The sequence below is a fragment of the Meles meles genome, chromosome 11 (genome assembly GCF_922984935.1).
Source record: "Meles meles chromosome 11, mMelMel3.1 paternal haplotype, whole genome shotgun sequence".
In the NCBI taxonomy this organism is placed as follows: Eukaryota; Metazoa; Chordata; class Mammalia; order Carnivora; family Mustelidae; genus Meles; species Meles meles.
The window spans coordinates 26,935,854-26,962,374 of record NC_060076.1 but is presented as its reverse complement, the minus strand read 5'-3'; the positions used below and the strand labels follow the sequence as shown (position 1 = coordinate 26,962,374).

The 26,521-nt window shown below is 38.8% G+C and overlaps 1 protein-coding gene across 3 annotated transcripts in view; it reads left to right on the top strand.

The window, feature by feature from the left end:
• Nucleotides 1-26,521, top strand: part of SLC44A1 (solute carrier family 44 member 1) — a 199,739-nt gene that overhangs the window by 125,620 nt on the left and 47,598 nt on the right. For 2 of the 3 annotated variants that reach the window (XM_046022434.1, XM_046022433.1), the window contains exons 10-15: nucleotides 852-1,017; nucleotides 2,387-2,543; nucleotides 3,259-3,342; nucleotides 14,502-14,639; nucleotides 21,683-21,919; nucleotides 24,252-24,332. In XM_046022434.1, the coding sequence (XP_045878390.1) occupies nucleotides 852-1,017; nucleotides 2,387-2,543; nucleotides 3,259-3,342; nucleotides 14,502-14,639; nucleotides 21,683-21,919; nucleotides 24,252-24,332 (863 nt within the window). Of the gene's footprint in view, nucleotides 1-851; nucleotides 1,018-2,386; nucleotides 2,544-3,258; nucleotides 3,343-14,501; nucleotides 14,640-21,682; nucleotides 21,920-24,251; nucleotides 24,717-26,521 lie in introns of those variants that run through there. The other variant, XM_046022432.1, reaches the window with a different exon arrangement.

The window sequence follows — 26,521 nt, the reverse complement described above, 5'->3', positions numbered from 1 at the left end:
CCTCAGAACTAGCAGTGGTCACAGCCCTTCACCAACCCATTCCCTGTGTGTGATTTTTAGATCATCCTAGCAGAGCAGGTCTAAACCAGGTCATGGCTTTGAAGTACACTCCAGGACTGATTCAGACATTTGGATTCATTCTCAGACAAACAGATGAATGCAGGGTGGCCATGGGGTTGCCTTAAACCCCAGTTACGGCCAAAGAGCAGCTTGCTTCCTTGAGATTTTCTAGTTTGCAAAAGATCTGAACCTGAGTTCCTTGTGATGATACCATTCATAGTTAGAGTCTCAGACTTGTTTGCAACCACACTTCACATCAGAAGTGACCCCTAAATGGAATTAATGGTGAGGAGTGGCATAAGGATCATAGGCTTGTATGTGACCTCTCTGGCCATTCAACACACATTCACCAATTGAAAATAATATGAATTTCCATCCTTTGCTAATGATTTAGGTCTGTAATTATTGGATGAGTCATAAATAGCTCTGAAAAAAAAAATGGAAGTGTTTGAAAATTCATGCCTAAATTAACCGATGTGGTAAGGACTGTATTCAAATAGAAGACCTTTTAAAAACTATATGATGCCTTCGGGGAAAACAAAATGCTTCATTGTACAATGTCTGGCTTCACAGCTTTTCAAGTGATAATTATTTTTGTCTCCTAATTCAGTAGCACCGCCATCATAAAGTTGGTGGTTTGGGGGAAAGTCGAGGGTGGGGGGGGATTAGAGGGGTGGAGGGAGTGGGAGGGGGCTGTTGTTGGGAATTAGATTAATGCCTTACATTGAATAGCCCTGTTTCTTAGATTGTGCTGTATGTGCTTCTCTTTTCCTTCCTTGATATTCTCCTAGGCAGTGCTGTTCAGAATGAGCAAGGCTTCGTGGAGTTCAGAGTTTCTGGGCCTCTGCAGTACATGTGGTGGTACCACGCGGTGGGCCTGATATGGATCAGCGAATTCATCCTGGCCTGTCAGCAGATGACTGTGGCGGGGGCCGTGGTAACATACTATTTTACTAGGTAAGAATTTATACTTGTCAGAAAACTTAAGATCATCTAAGGGATTGTGTCTGAAGGACATGGAGGTGAGCCTGTAAGAGTTTCATGTCTTGTCTTTTTTTTTTTTTTTTAAAGATTTTATTTATTTATTTGACAGAGAGAGACACAGTGAGAGAGGGACACAAGCAGGGGGAGTGGGAGAGGGAGAAGCAGGCTTCCCACCGAGCTGAGATCCTGATGTGGGGCTCGATCTCAGGACCCTGGGATTATGACCTGAGCCAGAGGCAGATGCCTAACGACTGAGCCACCCAGGCACCCCAAGTTTCATGTCTTTAAAAAGCAATTGGAAGTGAATATGACAAAATATTAATAGCTGATGATTCTGGGAAGTAGGAACATGGGAGATTGTTACTTCAATCCTTATACTTTTCTTTAAGTTCCTCAAAAAAATTAATCAGAACAGCAGGTCATGATATCACTGCATTATATTTAGCAGAAGAATAAATCTTATACCGTCTTTTGTTCTTTTCCCGTTGGGGCCTCTGGGTGGTGCAGTCAGTGAAACCTCTGACTCTTTGTTTTGACTCGGGTCAGGATCTCGTGGGATGGAGCCCCACGTCACGTGGAATCTGCCTAAGATTCTTACTCCTTCTTTTTTCCTCTGCCGTTCACATTTGTGCTCTCTCTCTAAAATAAATAATCTTTTAAAAAAAAACTTAAAAATAAAGGTCCGTCAAAGGATAACACACCTTTTTTAATTTATTTGGATCACAATAAGTATTGTGACTCCCTTTCCTAACTTCAGAGCTGAATATAAGCTGTAAGCCTTACAATTTTCTATTACAATGAGGTACCAGGTCTAGATTGAACATTTTTTTTTTTTCTTTAAGATTTACGTATTTATTTGGGAGAGAGAGAGCACGAAGGGAGGGGCAGAGGGAGAGAGAGTCTTAAGCAGATTCCACACACTGAGCATGGAACCGACATGTGGCTTGATTCACGATCTTTGAGATCAGACCTCAAGCTGAAACCAAGAGCTGGACGCCTAACTGACTGTGTCACCCAGGCACCCCTAAACATTTTTTTTAAGTTCCATTTTTTGGTTGTACATTTAATTCCGTAAGTATTTATGAGGAAAAGCTTTCAAAGCACAGTTTCATTTTACTTAAAGTCTTAAAGCCTAAGAACCCCATGAAACTACCATAGAGAAATGAAGCATTAATTTTATTTGGTACATCAGTAGCATCTGTATTAGTTATATATTACTTTGCCATTTTGCCACAAAGCTAGAATTTTTTTTAGATGAACTGATTTTTTCACTGCATTGGGCTTAAACCATTCCTGTACTTAGCCTTTGTTTTAATTGTCTTTTTGGTTACTTTTTAAATAGGGATAAAAGGAATTTGCCATTTACACCTATTTTGGCATCAGTGAATCGCCTTATCCGTTATCACCTGGGTACGGTGGCAAAAGGATCTTTCATTATCACGTTAGTCAAAATTCCACGAATGATCCTTATGTACATGCACAGTCAGCTCAAAGGAAAGGTAAGGAGAAAAAACTTTTCTGGGCTTCCTGTGGTTGTCACACTCCAGACCTCAGCTCTGCATGTGGTAAAGCTCCCAGTGATGTTAAGTCCATAGCTATGAATGTTTTCTTCAAAATCCGTGCAAACAAAATCCAGCCCTTCTGCCTTATCCCCTATTCCTGCTCTCTCTATGCTCTGGCAAATCCATCATATCACTGGTTTGGCAAAGTACTCTTTGCTTCTCTTCCTCTGTGTTGACTCACACCCTCCTCCTTGGAGCCTGCTCCCTGTCCCTGACTATGAGGATAACATGCATTTTAACAAAGGTTGGCTCATATGACACCTCTTCCCAGAAGCCTTCCCTATTCCTCCTCCTCTTTGATGATGTCATCTCTGTTTTCAACTCTCATAACACTAGGATCTACTGCATATTCTGATTCTAACCTTTATATTTAGCTTTTTTTTTTCTTCTTCTATAGTAGTGTAAGTTCCTTTCTGGTCTTAGATACCTTGCTCTATCTTATATGCAGTAGGTACTAAATATCTGTTGAATTAAATTGATTAAAAATAATTCAGCTATTACATTTTAAGGGAAAAGAGGGTGTGGGTGTGGAGGCCTTGAAACATAGGTTGTGATTTTTTTTAACTTTTATTTATTTTTCTAACATTTGGAATATTCTATATGATCATCTGATTCTTTGGTATTAATTATTTCAAATTTTTGTCCTTTCCAGGAAAATGCTTGTGCCCGATGTGTGCTGAAATCTTGCATTTGTTGCCTTTGGTGTCTTGAAAAGTGCCTCAATTATTTAAATCAGGTAAAATATTTTTAAAAATCAATCTAGTGTTCACTTTTAAAGACAGAGTCATCATTTCTTCTTCCAAGATAAAATAATTGAGCTTTCTTGAAAGGTTTTATGTATTTTTCATGTTGTGGTATATTGTGCTGTGTTCAGGTATGTCTATTTCTATCATTTTTTTTTTAGTATTGTATTTATTTATTTGAGAAAGAGAGAGAGAGAGAGTTGTGCACTTGTGCTCAAGCAGGGGGAGGGGCAGAGGGAGAAGCAGGCTTCCCACCAAGCTGGGAGCCCAATATGGGGCTCGATCCAGGATGCTGGGATCATGATCTGGCCTGAAGGCCAACACTTAATCAACTAAGCCACCCAGGTGCCCCTGTCATAGTCTTATTTTTAAAAGTGACATGGGCTTATTATTAATAATTGTAACATGAGGATAACATATCATTAGGGTTCATCTTTCAGGAAAAACATTTATCTCTTATCCCTTAATTAACATCCTTTCATCTTTGATTTTCCCTAAGAACCTATCTACTCTAGCTGTATTTATTTAATTCTTCTTTTAAATATTGTTTGAGGGGTGCCTAGCTGGCTCATTCCATAGAGCATATGACTCTTAATCTCAGGGTTGTGAGTTCAAGCCCCATGTTGGGTACGGAGCCTACTTTTTTTAAATGAATGAATGAAAGAATGTTGTTTGAAAGCGTTAATTTAATGAAAAGTCACTGTGACACTTAAACTCATTTTTTCCCTGCAGTTTTTTTTTTTTTAAGTTTTTATTTATTTATGATAGAGAGATCACAAATAGAGAGGCAGGCAGAGAGAAAAGCGGGGGTGGAGGGGTGCTGAGCAGAGAGCCCGATGCGGGGCTTGATCCCAGGACCCTGAGATCATGACCTGAGCTGAAGGCAGAAGCTTAACCCACTGAGCCAGCCAGGTGCCCCATCCTTCAGTTCTACTATTGTTCAAGACTAGTGTGCTCTCTATCCTGATACTTTTTGGCAGGAGAAATCCAGCTGCTTAAAGACTGTGATACTAGCCTGGGAAATATTATCAGAGGAATGCTATCATTTCTTGGGTCAAATGGAAGAACTGGTAATACAGGATAACTGTTCTTAGGGAGCAGCTTGTTCCTCTGTCTTGCTGTGCCTGGGCACACAGGACTTGCTGGGACGTACTCTTCCCATCTTCTTCATTTTTTTTTTTTTTTTTACCACTTCTCTCCATTTCTTGAAAATCAATTGTGATGTGCCAATGCCCTCTTCTAATAGACTAAAGATAGAAGTGGACTTTCTCACCATTTATGGCTAAGTGATTTAGGAGTAGCGGTGTGTTTTCCATTCACTCAAGGGAAGTTCGAAGATGGTAGTCCTTGTGGTGGTTAGTGTTCCTGGAGTTTGCTTTATTGGAGTTCTGTGGTTAATATGAAGAAGCAGGCATGACATTTCATTAGCAAAATAAATTCTTGTAGATTGTAATACTGTATGGATGTAAAGCGTTTGGAAGGTCATTATTAAAAATAATTAGTATCAACCACAGCAGTTTGAAAAATTACATTCTTTAAAATTCAGTTTAGGACCAAAAAATAATCATCATTATATTTCATACCCATCACTAAATAGCTCATCTGCAGAGAGAGATGCTAAACCCATCTCTCCATTCTCAATTTCTGCCACCTTCCCACAGGAACCTTTTGCTCTCGCAATTAACCAAACATGCCTGGAATGACTTCCTTCCAACGCTTGGCTAACTCCTTCCGATCCTTAATGATTCTGCCTGAGCGTCACCTCAAAGCAGTCTTCTCTCAGTCCCCGCCGACCTTTCACAGCACGGGTTCATACCTCTGCGAAAACACTGAGAACAGTGTATGGAAATCGTCTGTTTATATCTTTATCTCCACATTTAGACCTTAACTCCTCAAAGAAAGGGATATTAGTTTTGTCTCTCCAGAGACCATCACAGTGCTTGGTATAGAGTAAGTGGTCTTTAAATGTTTTCTGAATGAGGGGTGCCTGAGTGGTTCATTCTGTTAAGCCTCTGCCTTCGGCTCAGGTCATGATCCCAGGGTCCTGGGATTGACTCCTGCATCAGGCTCCCTGCTCTGTGGGGAGTCTTGTTTCTCCCTCTCCCTCTGCGCCTTTCTCTGCTCATGCTCTCTCTCTCAAATAAATAAATAAAATCTTTTTAAAAGATAAATGTTTTCGGGGCGCCTAGGTGGCTCAGTGGGTTAAGCCTCTGCCTTTAGCTCAGGTCATGATCTTAGGGTCTTGGGATCGAGTCCTGTGTCGGCTCTCTCCTCAGCAGGGAGCATGCTTCCCCCCTTCTTTCTCTGCCTCCCTCTCTGCCTACTTGTGATCTCTGTCTGTCAAATAAATAAAATCTTAAAAAAAAAAAGAAGAAGAAAAATAAATATTTTCTGGATGAATTGTTAATCAGTGAACATTTGGATTTTAAAAGACCGACAGGGTGTCATAAAACCAAAAGAAAGCGTTTCAAAAAGGAGATGTGCAGTTTTACTGAAGAAATACAAATCGCATGATGCTTAGTAACCAGGTGAAAAAATCCAAAGTTCTCAGCTCATCCCAAGATGAACGTGAATCAGCAATTTAGTGCAGTCCTGAGTTGTATATATCCAAACTTCAAGTTGGTCTTTTTTTGTACAGGTTTTGTGCATTTTGGATCTTCATTGTTTGAAGATACAAGGGAATCAGAAACATAGTAATAAATAAGTGAGTGAAGGTTTCGGGAGAGTAATTCCAAACTAATACTTAGGTCTGTTTGGGAATATGAAATGCTGCCCTCTGGGGACAGGCTGCTTCCTGTTTTGCCCAGGAATTTCACTTGAAGTGAGGTCAACAGATTGAAGACATTGGAACACTTCCTAGCATGAGACGTTAAGCCTAAGTATCAGTTGCCAGTGGAATTTTTTTAAGCCTTGTTCCTGTGAAATGTTTCAGAGCTGGGTGGGCACCCATCCTTTTAAAGTATTTAAGATGACAGGAATCATGGCAGTACTGAATAGATGAGCTCTAAAGACTTTTCTAAAATTGAGGGGGTGGGGGGAAGGGGCAGTAAGGCCCAAGAGTCTGATCTGCTGGTGTCTGAAGGGGCGTTCTTCTCAGCGCTGCCACATACATTTGGCAGTTCTGAGATTAGTGCTCTGCTGGAGATCAAGCCAGAGCTGGCACCGAGATAACAGAAGGCTCACACCTTTCCCTTCCTCTCTGGTGTTTATCACTGCTTTCTGAAAATGAAGTTCCTTTTTCCCCATACACATTGGATTGAATCCATACTTTTATAGCCTTGTTGGAAAAGGCACAGTTGATAATTGGGGGGAGATACAGTGGAGAGAGCCCAGATATTGTAGATGTGTTTCAATCCCAACAGTATAACTCTTTGGCAAGCTCAATGCAACCTCAGAGTCTCTGTTTCTTTCTTCAGGGAGTGGAGAAAAATATACCTATCCTCATAGGCTTTAGGTAAGGATGAAATATAATGCAGATAAATCAACTCTTACAGTGCCTGGCTCTTGGTCATCACCTAGTAAATGTTATCGCTCCCCCTCCATTTTATTATTTTATAAAGAACTCTCAGTGTTTTACTCTAAGATAAGAGAGCGCTGGTAAAGATAAAACAAGAGGTATTTCTAAAGATGTATCTATTTTCTTTAAAAGTCAATAGAATGTAAAATACTGAAGAGTTCGGAAAACCAAGACAAAACAAAACATCACCCATGATCTCACCATGGTAACATAAGTTACCTTCATTGAAATACTGTTAGCTTCGAGAAAAAGTTTCTAAGATTTTACTTCAGTGCACTAAACATTACTTATAGACTGTCTTATCGGTCTATACATGTCATCTGTAAAATGGGGATAATAATTGCATCTATAGTGCCCGTGACTGTGAGGATGCAGAGATGATATCTGTAGTATCCCAAGCATGTGGCTGGACACAGCAAGTCCTCTGTAATGACGACTCTTATTCTGTAGTACTGTTCATTGTTAGTTTCTTTTACATTTTTAAAAAATAATTTATTAATTTATTTGAGAGAGAGAGAGAGCACAGGAACCAAGGGAGGAGCAGAGGGAGAAGCAGACTCCCCGCTGGGCAGGGAGCCCAGTGCCAAGCTCCATCCCAGGACTCCAGGGGCAGACACCTAACCATCTGAGCTATGCAGGCATCCCTTCTTCCTAATTTTCAAAAATTTCTTATCTCATCACCCATTTACATTCTGGAATTATCCTTGGAGTGTCCAATAGAGTACAGTGAAATAATAATACTAGTTATAATGCCAGCTAATATTTATCAAGCACTTACCATGTGCCGGGCACTGTGGCTCACATTCTACATATGGAGTCTCCCATTCGGAGATCCCTTCTGCCTACTCTTTGGAAATGGTTAATAATTAGTTAATACCTGTTGCATTGTTTTCCTCCCATCCTTTCTTTTGCTATCACTCCTGAGATTGGTATGCAGCTTTGAAGTCAAAAGCCTTGAGCAGAGCTGGACAGGGCAGACCCCTGCTGGGCCAGTTGAGGTATATTATGTTACTCATGCAAATGAGAGCAGCAGACAGGGTCCAAGGCAGCTGAGAGTGGTGGAGACTGGCAAGTTGGGGAGTTCATATTCCAGTCAAAGAAGACAGTCACTTCTTAGCCCAGGTATACACTTGCCATATGAGAATTTATAGACAGTTTCTAACTCTTCCAGTTTCTCAAGCGAAGCCAGAATTCTGGATGTTTGCATTTTGTCTCCTGCTATTAAAATGTTGACAGTTAATTAAAAAAAAAAATCTGAGTGAGCCAGAGCAGATAGGGTCTTCGGGCCATACAGTGACAGTTGACCATGGGCCACCAGTGTGTTGCCAGTACTTAGAGGATAATAGTAGAGGAGTGTTGGTACGGAGGTAGACTAGAGCAGAGTTGTTTTGCAGCTCAGTATGAAATTTGGAAGCCCCATCCATAGTCCAGTGCTGTACTGCATGGAAAAGACAGCTGGCTTCAAAAATGACCTTTGGGTTTTCAAAATAAGCCATTAATTATTATAGCATAGGTGTTAGAGTTTTGCACATAAACAGAGTGAACTATAAACTGCTCTTTGTTTCTGCTAGTGCTTATCTTAATGTGTCAGGAAGGTGATTGGTCATCTCATCTAACAGAATTCACTTTAGGTGGGGAGACTGTCTAGAATCTGTTTCTTGTGGGCATTACTCGGGCCTTGGTTTTCTTTGACACCATTTGGAGATAGTGGAGTTTAATACTGGAGGGGATCTGCTTTCTGACTGCCAAGCTTTTAAGATTGTAAAGCTCTTCTTGACATAGTATGAGTGGGAATTGCAAAGAATATTTTTTGGGCACCTGCTACCTGATACCATACTAAGCACTTAATCTACATTATCACTTTCTCTACAACTCTATAAGGAAGGCTCATTTCCTTTGCAGAGAGTGGAGACTAGCATCTTGTCACAGACCGTCTTACCTAGAGATGGAGGAAGTTTTCAAATCTAAGTTTGTGTAGTTCTTGCCAGGATATTACCCTGTTTTCCATATAAATATATACCCATTTTGTACAACATAAAGAAGACTAGAATATAGATTATTACAGAGAATATGCAAACATCTCAAATTTTCATGTTTCATGCTATAAACTAAAACAAGTGATGGTTTTAAAGACAATCAATTTTGGGGCACCTGAGTGGCTCAGTGGGTTAAGCCTCTGCCTTCGGCTCAGGTCATGGTCTCAGGGTCCTGGGATCGAGCCCCGTATCGAGCTCTTTGCTCCGCAGGGAGCCTGCTTCTCTCTCTCTGCCTGCCTCTCTGCCTGCTTGTGATCTCTGTCTGTCAAATAAATAAATAAAATCTTTAAAAAGAAATAAAAAATAAAGACAGTTTAAGATTTGCAACATATTATTAATTCTTTTCTCTCTTAAAAAGTCTAAGAATTTAGAACCAAACTGAATGAAATGGATGGTGTTGGTGGGAATTTTTGCCCCCTCCATTCCTCACTCAAAACAAGAAAGGGATCATTTTAATTACCTTTTCCCTTATTCATAACAATCCACACATAGAGTGATACATATCTGTTCCCTTTACCTACCATTGTTGCCTATCTCTCTCCTATTATTATCTAAAGATCTTAAATTTTATCTTTTTTTTTTTAATATTTTATTTATTTGACAGAGAGAAATCACAGCTAAGCAGAGAGGCAGGCAGAGAGAGAGGAGGAAGCAGGCTCCCTGCAGAGCAGAAAGCCCGATGTGGGGCTCGATCCCAGGACTCTGGGATCATGACCTGAGCCGAAGGCAGAGGCTTTAACCCACTGAGCCACCCAGGCGCCCCAAATTTTATCTTTTTTTTAAAAAGATTTTGTTTATTTATTTGAGAGAGAGATAGTGAGAGAGAGCGTGAGAGAGGAGAGGGTCAGAGGGAGAAGCAGACTCCCTGTGGAGCTGGGAGCCGGATGCGGGGCTTGATCCCAGGACTCCAGGATAATGACCTGAGCTGAAGACAGCTGCTTAACCAACTGAGCCACCCAGGTGCCCCCTAAAGATTTTAAATTTAAAGAGAATTTTTAAGTCTGTAAGTGAAGAAAGGAAAGGTATAGAAATGTAGATGTATCCTGGAACATGTGGCGAAGCAGACCTGGGTTATCTACGTGGTAACCTTCTACCCCAACATTTTCTTCCATGTGACCAGGACTTTTTCATCTCATCCTGTCACACACAGATGTTACCAGGGACCACTTGGGCCTAACAGTCATCCTTTTAAAACGCTTCCTGGAAGGTGATCACCTTTATCTTGCTTCTGGGAGTTATACAGCCTTAAGCCTCCATCCTGCCTGCGCACATTTTGAGCACTCGCTAAATGTTAATCATTGATGCCTCTCTGCGGGCGGTTTACTCAAGATCAGGAAGGCTGTGTGAGAAAGGAGGTGGGCTGGAAAAATCTGAACCAAGTAGTTAAGCAGAAAGTTCAAAGAACAGTAATAGGGAAAGACACAAAGAACTCGGAATTTCTTGAGCACCTTAGCGTGAATCCTTTCAGACTAGGAGGTATAGAAATAGAAGGAAATTTTCGCTGGCCTGCTGTGATCTGTAGCACAATTTTCCTCCTGAAGAGGTCATCCTGACCTGTGTGTGTCACATGCAGCTCATCTTTCTGCCTTGGGAGTGGGAGAAAGAGCTTGCGAAATAGCCACTTAACTTTTTTCGGTTAGGTTGAATACAAAGGAGTTGCACAGATCTGTAGGAATATTGCCAAGAAAGCTAAATTTCTATGAGCACATCCAGCCCTGGAACTTAGGAGTAGAGAAAAATTGTTGCTGCCTCCTTCCATGTCCACAAATAAATAGGCTTCTGCTCTAAATGTAGATAGGATGGGTGGGGCAGCATGAGGAGAGGAGGAATAATAATTTCTTCTGAAATTATTGAAAAACAGAAAAGCTTTTATGGTTTAGTTTGGAGATGTTAGGCCTTCTCTGAGTCAGCTGGTCTGATGCCAAAGGAGAGAGATTGGAGGTATGTGGATCCTCTCTTGCTTCTGTCTCTTTCAAAGAAGATCCTTTTCAAACTGGAAAGGGGAGAATAGCATAGTTAAGAGTGAGTCGTTGATCCTCATTGGGGAGGTAAATTTAAGATAGTACCTATTTGATTTAAATGGGTTATCCAATATCTTTGATTCTAGATATCATATGCTTTTTTTTTTAACTTCAGAAAGCATCTCATAATCAATATATAGTTAATATCACAGGGTATCTTCCCCTGAAAACCTGTTATTAAGTAACTGACATTAGTCTCTTGATCATGTATTAGAATAGGGGAAGTAAGGTATTTTCCTTATGGGATGTTCTGTTTCAAATCATTACAGACATCTGTCTGTCGTTGAACTAAAGAATTTTAGTGAAAGATGCTGGAAGACTTTGAAGTTGTAAAGAAATGTACTAGAAGATTGAAAGGATAAGAAGATGGGTTCCGTAGGCTGTAGACAAGGGTGATATTGATCCTGGGCAGTACTCGAGAACAAGGATCTGTCAAGGAACAGATAGTAAATATTTTTGGCTTTGTGGCCGTAGAGACTCTCTCACAGTTGCTCAGGTCTGCCATTGTAGCATGAAAACAGCCATAAATGCCATGTAAGCAAATGAACATGGCTCTGTTCCGATAAAACTTTATTTACAGAAGTAGGCAGCAGGCCAGATTTGGTGCACAGGTGGTAGTTTTTCAACCTCTGCTTTAGAATAAATTGTTAAATGTGTTTTTTGTTGTTTTTTGTTTGTTTTGAGTGTGGAGGGAACTGACTGGTATTGGTTCTTTGGGAATAGATCAGGCAGAGAAGTTCTCCATCATCTTTCAGCAGAGTTAAAATTACATAAGATCAAAAGTATAGTTTATTTTGATGTCATTGAGGCATTTGGCAGAATATTTGAAAAGAGACTTTATAGGTGAAGAAATGTAGACCACTGCAGTTAGGTGGTTAACTCTTTGGTGCCTGCTGTCTTTGAACTGATAACAAACACTGGCTGATGACAATATATGAGAGCAAGCAGCAAATTATTGCTACCAGAACAATTTAATAGTATCACTTCTTTAAAAGACTCTGTATATTAACTTTTGAGATTAAAAAAACTGTGAACATAATGTAGTAGTATGTTCCGATAATAAATTACCCCAGTTTGTTTAGTGGAGTTATATATAGCAAAATCATACTGTCTTTCTCAAAGAGCATCATTATCTCCCTTGGTGAAAAGTTAGTATCCTATTCCGTGTAGTCTTCTTTCCTTGGCCCTAAAATATTCTGTATTTTTAATCCATGAATTTAATTGTGTAACGGCCACAAATTTTTGGTGACTCAAACTTCATCTTCATACCAAGTTCCTATTAACTAACAAGCGTACAAGAGGAACATTCATAAGATAAAGACTGTATCTCCCAAGCTCAGTGTTTAAATGGGAGTGGGAGATACAGGCCTCCAGTTACGGAATGAATAAGTCATGGAGATAAAAGGTACAATGTAGGGAAAATAGTCAGTGGTGGTGTAATACTGTGTGGTGGCAGACGGTAGCCACACCTGCGAGCAGAGCATCACTTACAGAGCTGTGGAGTCTCTGTACTGTGTAGCTGAAACTGATATAACATGATGTGTCAACTATACTTCAATTTAAAAAAAAAAAAAATGGGACCCCGGGTAGCTCAGTCAGTTCAGCGTCTGCCTTTGGGTCAGGTCATGATCCCAGGGTCCTGGGATCGAGCCCTGCATTGGGCTCCCTGCTCAGCAGGGAGTCTGCTTCTCCCTCTCCCTCTACCCTGCTTGTGCTCTCTCTCTCTTTCAAATAAATAAAATCTTTTTTTTTTTTTTTTTTTTAAAAAGGAAAGAAAGAAAAAGACTTTACAGGGGCACCTAAGGTGTCTCAGTTGGTTGAGCATCTGACTCTTGACTTTGGCTCAGGTGGTGATCTCAGGGTCATGAGATTCAGCCTGGCATCAGGCTCCATGCTCAATAGGGAGTCTGTTTGAGATTCTTTCTCTCTCCCTCTCCTTCTCCCTCTGCCCCTCCCTTTGCTCCTGCTCTCTCTCTCTAATAAATAAATAAACTCTTAAAAAAGAAAACAGGTGCCTGGGTGGCTCAGTGGATTAAGCCTCTGCCTTTGGCTCAGGTCATGATCTTAGGGTTCTGGGATCAAGCCTCGCATCGGGCTCTCTGCTCCGCAAGGAGCCTGCTTCCCACTCTCTCTCTGCCTGCCTCTCTGCCTACTTGTGACCTCTCTCTATCAAATAAATAAAAATCTTTTAAATAAGTAAATAAATAAGTACATAATAATACAAAAAGAAAACAAAATTTCACAGACAACGCAATGTAAAGTAAGCTCTTCATGTGCCGCAGTTTTCCAACAGCTTGAACATTTTGGACTCACCAACAATTTAAGTAAGTCCACACTGAACCAAAAATTCCTCAGGATTATAAGTTTTAGCCACACAGCCTACATGCTTTCCCTTTCTATGACTCAGATGTATTTGATGTTCTAGCATGTATTCACATTTCCCAGAAAATGTCAATCCTATTCTAGAATGCACTGTACAAAGGGGAAAAAAATCAGAGTCTGTGACAGAGGGTCAGAGAGGACACAGAGCAGCAGAAGCAGGTATAATTGAATAAAAGTGTGTCAGCTGGGACTCAGTACTACAAGGGACAGAAAGCCAGCTCCATCTGGCCTAAAAAAGAGAAAGTGAGAAAGGGGGAGGGGCAGAGAAGAGAGATTCTTAGCCATTTATTAGCTTCTTAAGCTGTAAAGTCCAGAAATGTGGCTAGTTCCTAATCGTGCAAACATTGTCACCAAGTACAAGTCCCTGGTTTCTCTCTGCCCTTACTTCCATGATGGTAGCCTTGCCCTCCCTTTCATGTTGTAACCTCCAGCGGCTTCAGGCTCTTCCCATTATGTTGGCCAAACAGCCCTGGTAGTTCATACCTTCACACCTCGCTCTCCAGGAAAATGAGAGACCTGCTTTGTCAGAAGCTCTTAGGGAAGAAGGAGACTTCTTTTTCCCCAGAAGCCCTAGGGAACATCTTTGGCTTTCATTGGCTCTATTAGTTTATGTCCCAATCCCTGAACCTGGCATTGTACAACTGGGTACTTAGGGCCCTGCTCCCAGGAGGGAGGAGTGTATTGGGCAGCAAAGAGCTGTCTACTACAAAAATTGTGAGAAGTGGCAGCCCAGATGAAAGCACCAAGGGGAGATGGTAGCTGTTCCAGATAAAACAGCATGCATCCTTTTGCCTTTTATCTATTTGTGTGGCTTTTAAAGCATCACTGAAATGGTAATAATGCATCCCTGATATTCACAGTGATGAACCTGAGACATCTAGGAAAGGTTAAATTATGTTTGATTTACTAAGACGGGGAAGAAGTTAATGGATGTTGGAAAGGTTTATGTTCCTTAATAAATACCGCAGTGTTTTAAAAAGACTGAAATAAGCCAACTGAAAGCTCTTTTTACCATATTGGGGTTTTTTTTTTATGTCTAATATTCCTTGTGCTGAGTTTTAACCTGTACCTTACCAGAGCCATGGGTTTAACTGGAAACTGTTTTCACAAGCTGTGCTTTAACTGTATTTGGTTTATATCTTAACAGAGTAAAATTACATTTACTGATGAAAATACTGTTTTTTGCTTTTGTGCAGAATGCATACACAGCCACAGCTATCAACAGCACCAACTTCTGCACCTCCGCGAAGGATGCCTTTGTCATTCTTGTGGAGAATGCTTTACGGGTGGCTGCCATCAACACAGTGGGGGATTTCATGTTGTTCCTAGGCAAGGTAAGACCACATCGGTTACCTGAGACATACAGTGAATTTTTGCATATATGTGTGTTTGCTTTTTCATTTGAAAAAATATCTAGCCCACCAAAAAACTTAAAGTAATACAGGTAATATAAAAGAAGTACTTACAAAGCCCTTAATTTATGTCAGGCACTCTTCTAAGTACTTTACGTGTATGGTGCTCATTTAATCCTGACAAGAAATTTGTGAAGGAAGTTCTCTTATTATCCTCATTTTACAGACGGGAAAACTGAGACAGCAGTCAAGTAATATGTCCGTGTTTCTCCTTACATACTTTGATCTGTACAGAATTCAGGAATAGTCTGCTTAGTGGTTAGAGGTGCTGTATCTGGAGCCTGACTGCCTGGATTTAAATCCTGGCTCTCTCACTGTGTGACCTGAAGCAGGGTACATAACCATTCTGTGCCTCAGTTTTTTCATCTATGGGAGTGGGATAATAATAGAGCCAAACCCCTAGGGTTGTAAGGATTAGACTGGCTAATATATGTAGTGTACCTAAGACAATTCCTGACACATTGTAAGTTCTCAATGAATGTTGGCTGTCACTCTTACTGTATATAAATGCCTTTAAAACAGAGCTGTGTGGGAATGAGACTTACCTGTCCTTAAATTGTCTGAAAAGAGGTAATTTTTCTATACTATTAAAATCTGCAGAATAATAAATAACATTATAGTTGGATTTCTGTGTATCTGTAATTTGAACCATAAAATACTCAGAAATTTTGAAAAATTAAGCTGACATCCCTGTAACCTAATAACATCACTTTTATATATTCCCTCCCAGTGTTTTTTCATAGGCTTATATTTCTATAGTGTAACAATCATAGCACACTTGCCAGCTTGTTCTGCCCTTTGCACTTTATATTACATTGTATCCAGTTCTCCTGTTGCTTTGATCATCTTCATAAGTATTCATGATCATGATGGGCAGTATTTTATCAAATGCTATTCTTAGACACTCTCTTACTACTAATTCTTGGGTTCCTCCAGCCACTGTGTTTTGAAAATGTTTTTTAAAAGAAAAAAATACTTGGTGTAGAGAGGCCAAGATACCATGGTGTGGTGTCAAGTTCTCAGGCAGCTGTCATCTAAAAAGAATTATAAAACTGTGCAGTTGTTTTGAAAATCTGTAATTAAACTTACACTGTTGGATTTGTTCTTGTCATGTTTTTACAACAGGAGATGTCTTACAGTAAGGACTGAATGAGTCAGTCCATGTTAAGGACTGAGTATAGCGTTTGACACTCTTATTTACTATTGCTATTATTTATATGCTATATGACTAATTTAGGAAGCCTTCAGATTTTTTTGTCTATTTTATGTTTTACATATTTATAATTTATCCCCACTACTAAGAAGGATATGAGGCAGCTTAAAATATGAACATATGTACACAGAGCAGTTAAAATAGAAGAGAAGCCATATAGAGAAATAACAGAAAGTTATTTTCAGGGGCAGCATTTGATCATAATGGTGATTTTAGTAAACTCTGATGGAGACACTTATCCGTATTAGGTACTGAGGAATGTACTTTATGGGAAGTGTTATTCCTCCTCTCCTAGAATGTGAGCCCCTACTGTTACCTTCGTTTTGTAGCAGAGGAAACTCAAGTTTAGCGAACTAGATAGGTTGCCCAAATTTAAAGGACTAGAATGTGGCAGAGCTGGAGTTCAAACTTAACGTCTGTCTGACTTCTCAGTTTGCAGTCACTATGTGCCAACCTTAAGTTTGCCCTAGACTTTTTTTTCTTTTTAAGTCTTTTGATTCAGTAATTCTGTTTATGGTAAACCACTGCTAGATATAATCCTAAATACAGAAAAATATAACATTATTTCTAATAGCAATCGCAAACAATCTACTGCCTACCAATAGAGAAATGGTTAGAAATAATAGCAAACTGTTATTCACCTGTTGTTAGACCATGTTTTTATTAAAAGTTTATGTGATCTTTACATATAATATGACAAGTGAAAAGACTGACTTGACTATCACTGTTAAGTACTGTTTAAGGATGTACATATGAGAAAGAATTACTATCTCAAAATGTTAATGATTATCTTTGGATATTGAAAATACAAGTGATTCCAAACCCCTTCCCCTGCTTTACCATAATGAAGTAAGTTCTCTCTATGAAATATGCATTTCTCATAATGGGGAAATCTAGAGGTGATAAAATACAGTGTTTTAAAATTGACTTTGAGTTTTTGAGCAACCTATATCAAAATTTTTTCTTTGGTCTTACCATTTTTTTCATTCCACAAATATCCTAGGGTGCCCCCACTAGTAATATGCTAGGAACTTTTCTGGATACTGGTGATATACTAGTCAATAAAGAAAATTTAAAATCTAGTAGAAAAAGCAGTTTTATATCCCTTTTTTCACTTTATGTTATGAGCATTTCCTATTAAAAACGTTTTAAACATGGTTATGTAATTGTATCATTTATTTAACTAAACCTCCAGTTTTTTATAGTTATTCTCATTTTACTAACATAAAGTATGATACAGAGAAACTTTTGTATACAAATCCTTGCCTGCATCAATTCTTATTTCCTGAGTCCAGAATCCTAGAAATAGAATTAATGAGTCAGAGTACATAATAGGTTTCTTGAGGTACATTACCAAATTGCTTTCCAGGAACATTTACATTTGAATAATATAAAATGTATAACACTGTAAAAAAATTACTTTTAAAACCATGAAAGATAAACTGTTTTTTAATCCATATACCCAAAAAGAAAAAAAAAATGAGAGGGGAATAAAGTCTGGGTTTCCAACTTACTGAGATAAACATTCTGTTTTCTTTTTAAAAAATATAGTTCTGATCACAGAATACAGTAAATCTTTTGAAAGCATTTCTTTCTAAAAGTGATTGCTAGTATGCAGAAATAGGTTCTGAGCAGATAGTTCAAGTGGGGAAATCAGAAATCCGAGATCAGCAGATAGTTCAAGTGGGGAAATCAGAAATCCCCAGTTTCTCTGGGGAAAGACAGAGGCACCTGTGTGGCTCAGTCTGTTAAGTTTCTGCTGTTTGGCTCAGGTCATTATCCCAGGGTCCTGGGCTCGAGCCCTTCATCAGTCTTCTGCTCAGTTGGGAGCCTGCTTATCCCCTATCTCCCTCTACCCTTCCCCCTGCTTGTGCACTCTTTCTCTGTATCTCTCGCTCTCGCTCAAATAAATAAAATCATTTTTAAAAATTAAATAAGATGAAAGTGTCAGGAACAAACTGTTGGTAATATACAACTTGGATTAATCATGAGGTAATTGTGCTGAGTGGAAAACACCAATCCCAGAAAAGTAACTACTGTATGTTTCCATTTATGTAACATTCTTATATACCTTTTTATAAAATTAAGTAAGCACTACACCCAACCTGGGACTTGAACTGATTATGTAACATTTTTGAAATGACAACATTATGGAAATTGGGAACAGATTTGTGGTCACTCAGCTAGAGATGGGGTTGGGGGAGGAGTAGGAGTAGTTATAAAAGGTTAACGTGAGGGATCCTTGTGGTAATGGAAATGTTCTGTATCTTGACTATGTCAATGTCAATACTGTGGTTGTGGTATTGTACTATATACAAAATGTTACCATTGAAGGGAACTGGGTAAAGGGTTTATGGAATCATTCTGTATTATTTCTTACAACTATATGTGAATTCAAAATTGTCTCAAAATTTAACATTTCATTTGTAAAACCCTGAATTTAGGGGCACCTGGGTGGCTCAGGTGGTCTCAGGTTCCTGGGATGGAGCCCCGAGTCAGGCTCTCTACTCAGCAGGGAGCCTGCTTCCCCCTCTCTCTCTGCCTGCCTCTATGCCTACTTGTGATCTCTCTCTCTCTGTGTCAATAAATAAATAAAATCTTTAAAAAAAAACCTGAATTTAAAAGAAAACAAAAGACAACCCCCTGGATTCCATTTCTGTGGAACCCAAGTGATTTCATGGAATGGAATTAGATTTGGAAGGGATCTTAGCTCCTTTAATTTAGAGGCTTATGACCTGTGATCACTGGCCTATATGGTCCTCCCAGGTAAGAATAGAGATCTACAAGCTATTTAAACATTTTCAACTCCTATAAATAATGCATATTTACCAAATAAAACTATACCTAAAACCCTACAAAATCTGTTTCTCCACTTCTGTGAGAAATTATTTCATCTCTATTTGATAATACTACTTCTAACATTAATTTTTGGCAGTTTATTTGGCATTGATTAATAAAAAATGAGAATATGAATTATTACTTAAATAGGTGCTATTTTACTGGTAAAATCTTTCAAAACTTGAGTTCTATGTGGAAAAGGCATCATAATGCAAGATTTATGGTGGAAGTCAAAGGAAGAAACAAACAAAGATTGCCAAGCCCTGTGTTATGTGCTTTTAGAATGCTTATTTTAACAATTACGGGATGCGTGTACTCTTAGGTCTCTTTTAAAGGCAGAAAAACAGACTCAGAAAGCCTGAATTTGAACTTGCTTGGAGTCACAAACTAGGAAGTATTAACTCTGTGATTCAAATCTACATCTTCCTGATTCCAAAACTAGCACCCTTTCCTTCCTGCTTCTCACATCCTGGCCTGTGCAGTCTCTTCTGTTGTATTGCCAATAATGTATCCTGTAGAACAGGAGAGTCTAAACTTTTTCAATCAGGTGTCTTATTAGAAAAAAAATTGAGCACACTTCCTAATATATTTACATTTATTAATATATGTGCAGCTTTTAATAATATGTATTATAAAGCATAGTACAAAAGAAAATTTCAATAAATGAGAAATACAATTTGAAGTCTTAGATGATCCCCTTCAATACTCCTTGAGTATGTATATCCCACTATGGAGACCATTGATATAGACCAGTACTTCTTATAGGCTGTGGACTTTTATCAGAATGACCTGAGGTACTTTTTAAATAAATATTGCTGAGTTTCATCTTAGATCCAACCAACTGGACTCTGGGGGTAGGGCCCAGGAATCTGTGTTATTCTCGTACTCCCCAAGTGATAACCTAGACCCCTAATCGTTTGAGAGCCATTAATGTATCCTCTGCTTGAATAAATGTATGACACCCTTTCATTATATTTGGAAGCAATTATTACACTTCTCTGACCTTTTCAGCTAAATACCATGAATTCTTTTTTTTTTTTTTAAGATTTTATTTATTTGACAGACAGAGATGACAAGTAGGCAGAGAGGCAGGCAGAGAGAGAGAGGAGAAAGCAGGCTCCCCGCGGAGCAGAGAGCCCGATGTGGGACTTGATCCCAGGACCCTGGGATCATGACCTGAGCCGAAGGCAGAGGTTTTAACCCACTGAGCCACTCAGGTGCCCCTAAATATCATAAATTCTTGAAGTTGTTTCTAAAGTGACAGGATCCATCCTTCCACCTCAACAGCTTTTATCTCAACATTGGTTTATCTGAGCCAAATCTTCTCCCTATAATTGACTTTAACATTTCAAATGTGGCTTAACTTTAAGTGGTCTGATGAAAGCATAAAGAACCTAAGTCCTTCTGTAGGGTGGATATCAAAAACAGTGATTTCATCCTAAAACCAAAAAGAGTGAAAGAAAATGGATATAATTAGTTACCTGTAGAAGTCACCCCAGAAAGTAATGGTAAGAGGATTCCTGAATGTTTGCCACCAAAAAATGGTGAAGGGTCTTCAAAATTTGGGGCAGACCCAGATTTGTTCCCTAAAATCATCCGAGAAGGGTCAACTTACAGCCTAACCAATATTTCATCTAATGCATTATAACTCTTGGTTAAAATAGTGGAGGAGGAGAAATCCTTTGGTGTGGATAAATAGTAGGGAAAAGGCAAGAGAATTAATTCTCAGTCTGCCTGTTCTCAGCACTGGACAGAGAAAGACTTCTGTGATTCTAGAGGACTCTTTCTTTTCCTTTGTTACTTAATGACAGATGATAAGGCAAGTAAGGGGCTGAGCAAGACTGTGTTTAGGATTCAGTATAACCTATTGCTGCTTTATATCCATATCCAAGTATTTGCTGAGTTTTTACCTGCAAAGAATGCTGGAGTTGGCATCGTAAGACCATGATTTAGGTGGTATCTTCTCTTCTACTTTGTGACCCTGGGCAGGTTACCTAGTGTCTCTGAGCACGTTTCCTAGTCTATAAAATGAGGATGATGATGTTGCCATAAACCATTTATAGGGACTGAAAATCTGAACTAAAATATAGTAAAAGAACTACAAGAAATTTCAAGTGCTGCCTGGAAAGGATCAGAGTAGGTCATTCTTGACAATAAGCAAATTGGCTATTTCTTGTATTCTTCTATGATGGATGTTTGTGGCAACCTCTTTCCTCACAGGTAATCTAAATTTAAATTTTGTGGCAAATCACATTCAATTTGCCATGTATTCTGTGTGAAATGAAATATGAAACAAAGAAAAAACTCTCAGAGATGTTTGTTGCAGCATTATTTATACCAGAAAACAATAGAAGTCTCCAGATGGAGGAGCCCGGTCAAATTTTCTGAGTCCCCTGTAAGATGAAATTATGTGACTAAGTGTTTATAAATCATTGATAGTGATATTATAAATATTAATGAAAAACTTTTAATGATTCATATGTATAATACTATTTCATATATGTAAAAGTGCTTAAAAGTACATAGCAATACCCCGGAATGTCAATAATTTTTTCTGAGTGCTAATAGGGTCATTTCCTAAAATATGTATACACTTATTTTTAAAATGGCCACAGGGGCTATATATATATGGGAAGTTTTAAAGAATAAGCATAATCTTTGGAAAACATGACTCTTTTTTCATGGAAACCAGACTGCTTAAAGGACGACGTTTTGTTTATGTGATAAGCATGTGTATGCATGCACACACATAGATGTGTATGTGTCTGTGGGTCTGTGTGAATGACATACTTCCTAACTTGAGGTGGAATGAATGTATGCAACCATCATTTAAGAATATTGAAGGGAACTTGAAATGTGCACATGTTGAACAAACAGCGGCTATTAAATGGGCTCTTTGTTCTCTCTGCTTCAGGTGCTGATAGTCTGCAGCACAGGCTTGGCTGGGATTATGCTGCTCAACTACCAGCAAGATTACACAGTCTGGGTGCTGCCTCTGATCATCGTCTGCCTCTTTGCTTTCCTAGTCGCTCATTGCTTCCTGTCCATTTACGAAATGGTAGTGGATGTATTATTCTTGTGTTTTGCCATTGATACAAAATACAATGATGGGAGCCCTGGCAGAGAATTCTATATGGATAAAGTGCTGATGGTAAGTACTTCAAATGCCCTCAACTGCTTTAGGGGTAAAAATACTATTCAGAATTTTTGCACGACGTTGTCTGTATTTCATTTCTGTTATATACAACTGAGTAATTTAGGATGAGGCCTGTAGTGCTCATGAATGAGCTTCAGTCTTGGAGAAATCAGGGAAGGAGCTCTTCTTGGCATGGATGGGACCATTTATAGCTGGAGCAATAACCATTAGGTAGCCCTGATTCACATTATTTCAGACTCCTGCCTCCCTCTCTGCAATTATATGGATTAGAACTGACTTTTTAAACCTGCATTTTAGCCCTTGAATTGGAACACTGGACCACGGATGTTCTAAGTGCCCTTTTCTAAAGTGGAGCTCAAAAACTTCCCAGGTTTTAGTACCTGCCTGTATTTCTCTATCTATCACCTTTCCAAATATTATTGCCGTCAGCCCCATTAAAACTCATTACCCTAAGTATGCCAGGTCAAATTGAAGGTGTTTTGTAATGAATACAGAAGAACAGACCCTGATTGTATTGTTTTCCGTAAGTCAAGATCCAAAGATAAAGGTATTACATTCAGATTCTTTATAGTTATGTAGCCTCTGAAGATTCCCTATGTTAGAATCTCAGTAGAAATTTTTTTAAAATTTAGAAATCATACTTAAATGGTTCAAATACTGTTATCACTGTCAAATGGTACCAAATTAAGGATACTTAATAATAGTACTTTGCTAGTAAGCTGTGAAATATTCCTATCTGAAGGGTGGGTAATGTTGAAGACTGAACATTAGACACTGAGATAACAAGTCCTCTTCCAGGAGCATGGTTTATCAAGTTAAGTCTAAAATAAATATGTCGGGGGGCGCCTGGGTGACTCAGTGGGTTAAAGCCTCTGCCTTCAGCTCAGGTCCCAGAGTCCTGGGATCGAGCCCCACATTGGGCTCTCTGCTCAGCGGGGAGCCTGCTACCGCCCCCTTCTCTGCCTGCCTCTCTGTCTACTCATGATCTCTGTCAAATAAATAAATAAAATCTTTTAAAAAATAAAAATATAAAAATTAAAATAAAATAAATGTGTCGGGGAGCCTGGGTGGCTCAGTTGGTTAAGTGACTGCCTTCGGCTCAGGTCATGATCCTGGAGTCCCAGGATCGAGTCCCACATTGGGCTCCCTGCTCTGCAGGGAGTCTGCGTCTCCCTCTAACCCTCCGTTCTCATGTTCTGTCTGTCTCTCTCTCAAGTAAATAAATAAAATCTTATAAATAAATAAATAAATAAATGTGTCAATAAATAAAATCGATTCCCTTTTTTTTCCCTCCCAGTCACAAAAATTCCAAATGATTTAGCTGATGTATTTAATACTGAATATCTTTCACTGAGAACACCATCAACTACATTTTGGACATTTCCATAATGTCTATACTGTAATTCTAACTGGTTGTTTTCATGATGGAATTTGACTTGTGAGCATTCCATCTCCTTTTTGATCAAGGCATTTGGAAGAATTTGGGGATGCCTGCGTGGCTCAGTCACAGATAGAACATGTGACTCTTGATCTCAGAGTTGTAATTTTGAGCCCCACAGTGGGTTTAGATAAAATCTTAAAAAAGAAGAAGAAGAAGAATTACTTGGTTTTACTTTTTAAACCTCTGATCAAAAGTTGAGTAAAAAAAATACACTTTTTCTTCTTCTAGTTTTCTTTTCTAAGAATGATGAGTACATTGAATAGAGAAGTGCTCCATAAACTTTGACAAGATAGAGATGTTTCCTTCAGGGTACAATCCCATTTTGACTACTTTTCGACCACAGGTTCTGGTTGTAACTTCCTGTCTTCCTGCTTTATGGAGTAATTTCAAAGCCAAATAGACTTTTTTTTTTTTTAAGTAACTTATTTATGGTTTGGTAAAAACAGTATCTGGGCTTAGTATCGATGCTTTCTTTTACCTTCTAGAGTTATTTTAAAGACAGGCCTTCTGGAGTAAAATAGTCTTTGTTATTCCCTTTAATCTTGATATGGAAAAAGTAAAACAAGAAATAAAACAATAATCTATGGGAAAATAGTCCTCTTAAAAATAATTAGGTATTTTCTCTTCCAAATAGAAGTAACATTCTCTCTCTAAGCCTGAGTGAGATGGTCCCAGTGAATGTATGGAAAAAAGATTTTATCTTGACATTGCTGCCTACCCACACCAACTTAGCAGCTCCTGTGTAGTGATACTATCATTGATTGCTATGTTTTTAGGCCATCCCTTTACTAACATTGAATCCAAAATGTAAACGCTCCTTAGGTTCATCTACCAACCCAATCTGAAGGACCTAAGAATTTATGCCATTTGGTCCCTATTTTGCAGGAGTTTGTGGAAAACAGTAGGAAAGCAATGAAAGAAGCTGGTAAGGGAGGCGTTGCTGATGCCAGAGAGCTGAAACCGATGGTAGGTGGAGATGAGGAGGTGGCCGGCCTCCAAGAGTTTCATTTTCACTTCCTCTCTCTCTCTGTCTTCACTGACTGCACGTCTTCGGGAGAAGCTGTTGTTATATGTATCACGCAGGATGTGCTGCTCTTTCTGTTTGTGTGTTTACCCATCACTTGGATGGCAGAACTCTTGTCACAACTGAGACCACCTTCTGTAAAAGTAAGCTGAAAGGAACAGTGTCTTTTCCAGTGCTCCTGGTAGAGGGTGACTGTTTCTGTCCCTTAAGTAAAATTGCCATTTCTCGGGTGGAGGGTCTTTGTTTTGTTTTGTTTGTTTTTTCCTTTTTAACTGTCAGTGTTTGGTTTTCATGAGACTGAACATTTGGTTGCACACTTGAACTGACAGTTTGATTTTTGTCATTTTTGGAAGGTGATAATAATTCCTTTCAACTTGCTAAAATTCATATCTCCCACGTTTTTAATATTGGTTTGTTTCTGTTGCTGTCTTTTATCCCTCGCTGACTTTTTCTTCTGTTGCCTGGATTGTACTTTCTTTGTTTCTTCAGCTGTTTTTCAGTAGGAGACAAGGTTATTTCCATCAACACTCACATTCCCCGCTCAGTAAGACAACCGGGTCTTCTCTAACCTCAGCTTGATTGTGAGAAGGATAAATTATCTCTGGTCAGGGATACATATGTATTATAAGTACTGCACTTCCGTTTGACAAAAAGCAACTCAGTCAGCATAAGAAAATCCTGAGTTGCTTTTCCCACAGATATTCTCACCTCTGCATAATGACAGATGTCTCTCACACATATATGTGTAATTACTGCTTATTTTACAAATGTATTGTCCTTAAAGAGCATGTGACTTCAAAATATTATATAATTGCCTACCTCCTTAAATAGTACATTTTAAATAACGTGACTTCCCATTGCACATAAGGTCCAAAAGCATGAGATGAAGACTCCTCTTTCTAGTTTAGTAAGTGGTTGATTTCATAGGTCTCCATCTGGAGAAATACATAATGTAAAACAAGCCCATTTAAGTATATAAGAGTAAAGGAAATGGGTTCATTTAAGGTTGCAGAGCGGGTCGTGGGGGAGGCTATATGTATATGCATATGAATATGCAAAATAATTGCATATTCAACCTAAATTGAAGCCTCAGCAGAATGTTTAGATATAAACTCTTTCCTCCATAACCCCCTTCCAGGGCCTATTTTGGTGTTGCTTTTAATAACACTGATGATTATAAAGTCAAACCTTCAATGTTTAATTCCCAAGGTATAGATCACTCTAATTTTAAGTAAAAGGATGTAGAGCTCTTAGTTTTAAGCATGCATTAGCCAGAACTGCACTGAATGGGCAAGAGGCACCATCAGCAATGTTCATGGTCTGGTTACTTGCCTTCCCTTCCCTTTCTATATCCCTCTTACTTGACACTGGCCAAAGGAGAAAGCAGTAAAAATTTTTGCCAACCTTCTGGTGGCATGGGTAAATGAGGAAGGCTTTCTTCATGTCATTCTTGGCTTATCTTACTTGTTCAGTAAATAAGGTTCCCAGCCTATAACTTTAAAAATGTAAAATATAAAATCTTAAAATGTAAACCCTCTTCTCCCTACCACTTTCTGTCTTTCCAGTGGTTGGCACTTCTATTAAATCATTGGTCAGTAATAGTCATTTTTCCAACGGGAGAAATATTTGGAGGTCTACACTAGCTTAGTTTGAACCATGAATTAGCATGTATTTTTGCATTATTCTTTAGTGAGAGATTAAGTTGTGGTAGACAGATGGCAAGTATGCCTTCTCTCCCCGAAACCCTAATTCATAGGTAATAATAATAGAATTGCCCAATTTATGTGGCATTCTACCAGAAGCCAAGAACTTGAAAGATTTTTTCCCCTAATACTGCTTTCAGTTTTAAATTATTGTCCCTTAACTCAATCACTGCTTTAAAATCTTCATTCATTTTTTGCTTTTATTTTATATTGTTCATCAGCTCATTGCTTGCAAATTAGTGACAAAACTCTCCCACTCTGTCCCGAAATCTCTCTTTTATGTGCATTGTTCTTCTGGTGCTTTGGACATTACAGCATTTGATCCCTAAGAATGCTGTTTTTATATGGCTTAAAAACTTTGCAGGAGAGAATTTGAGATATTGCTCGCAGGGTAGTTAAATACTTTAAGCATAAACAATACCTCTAAT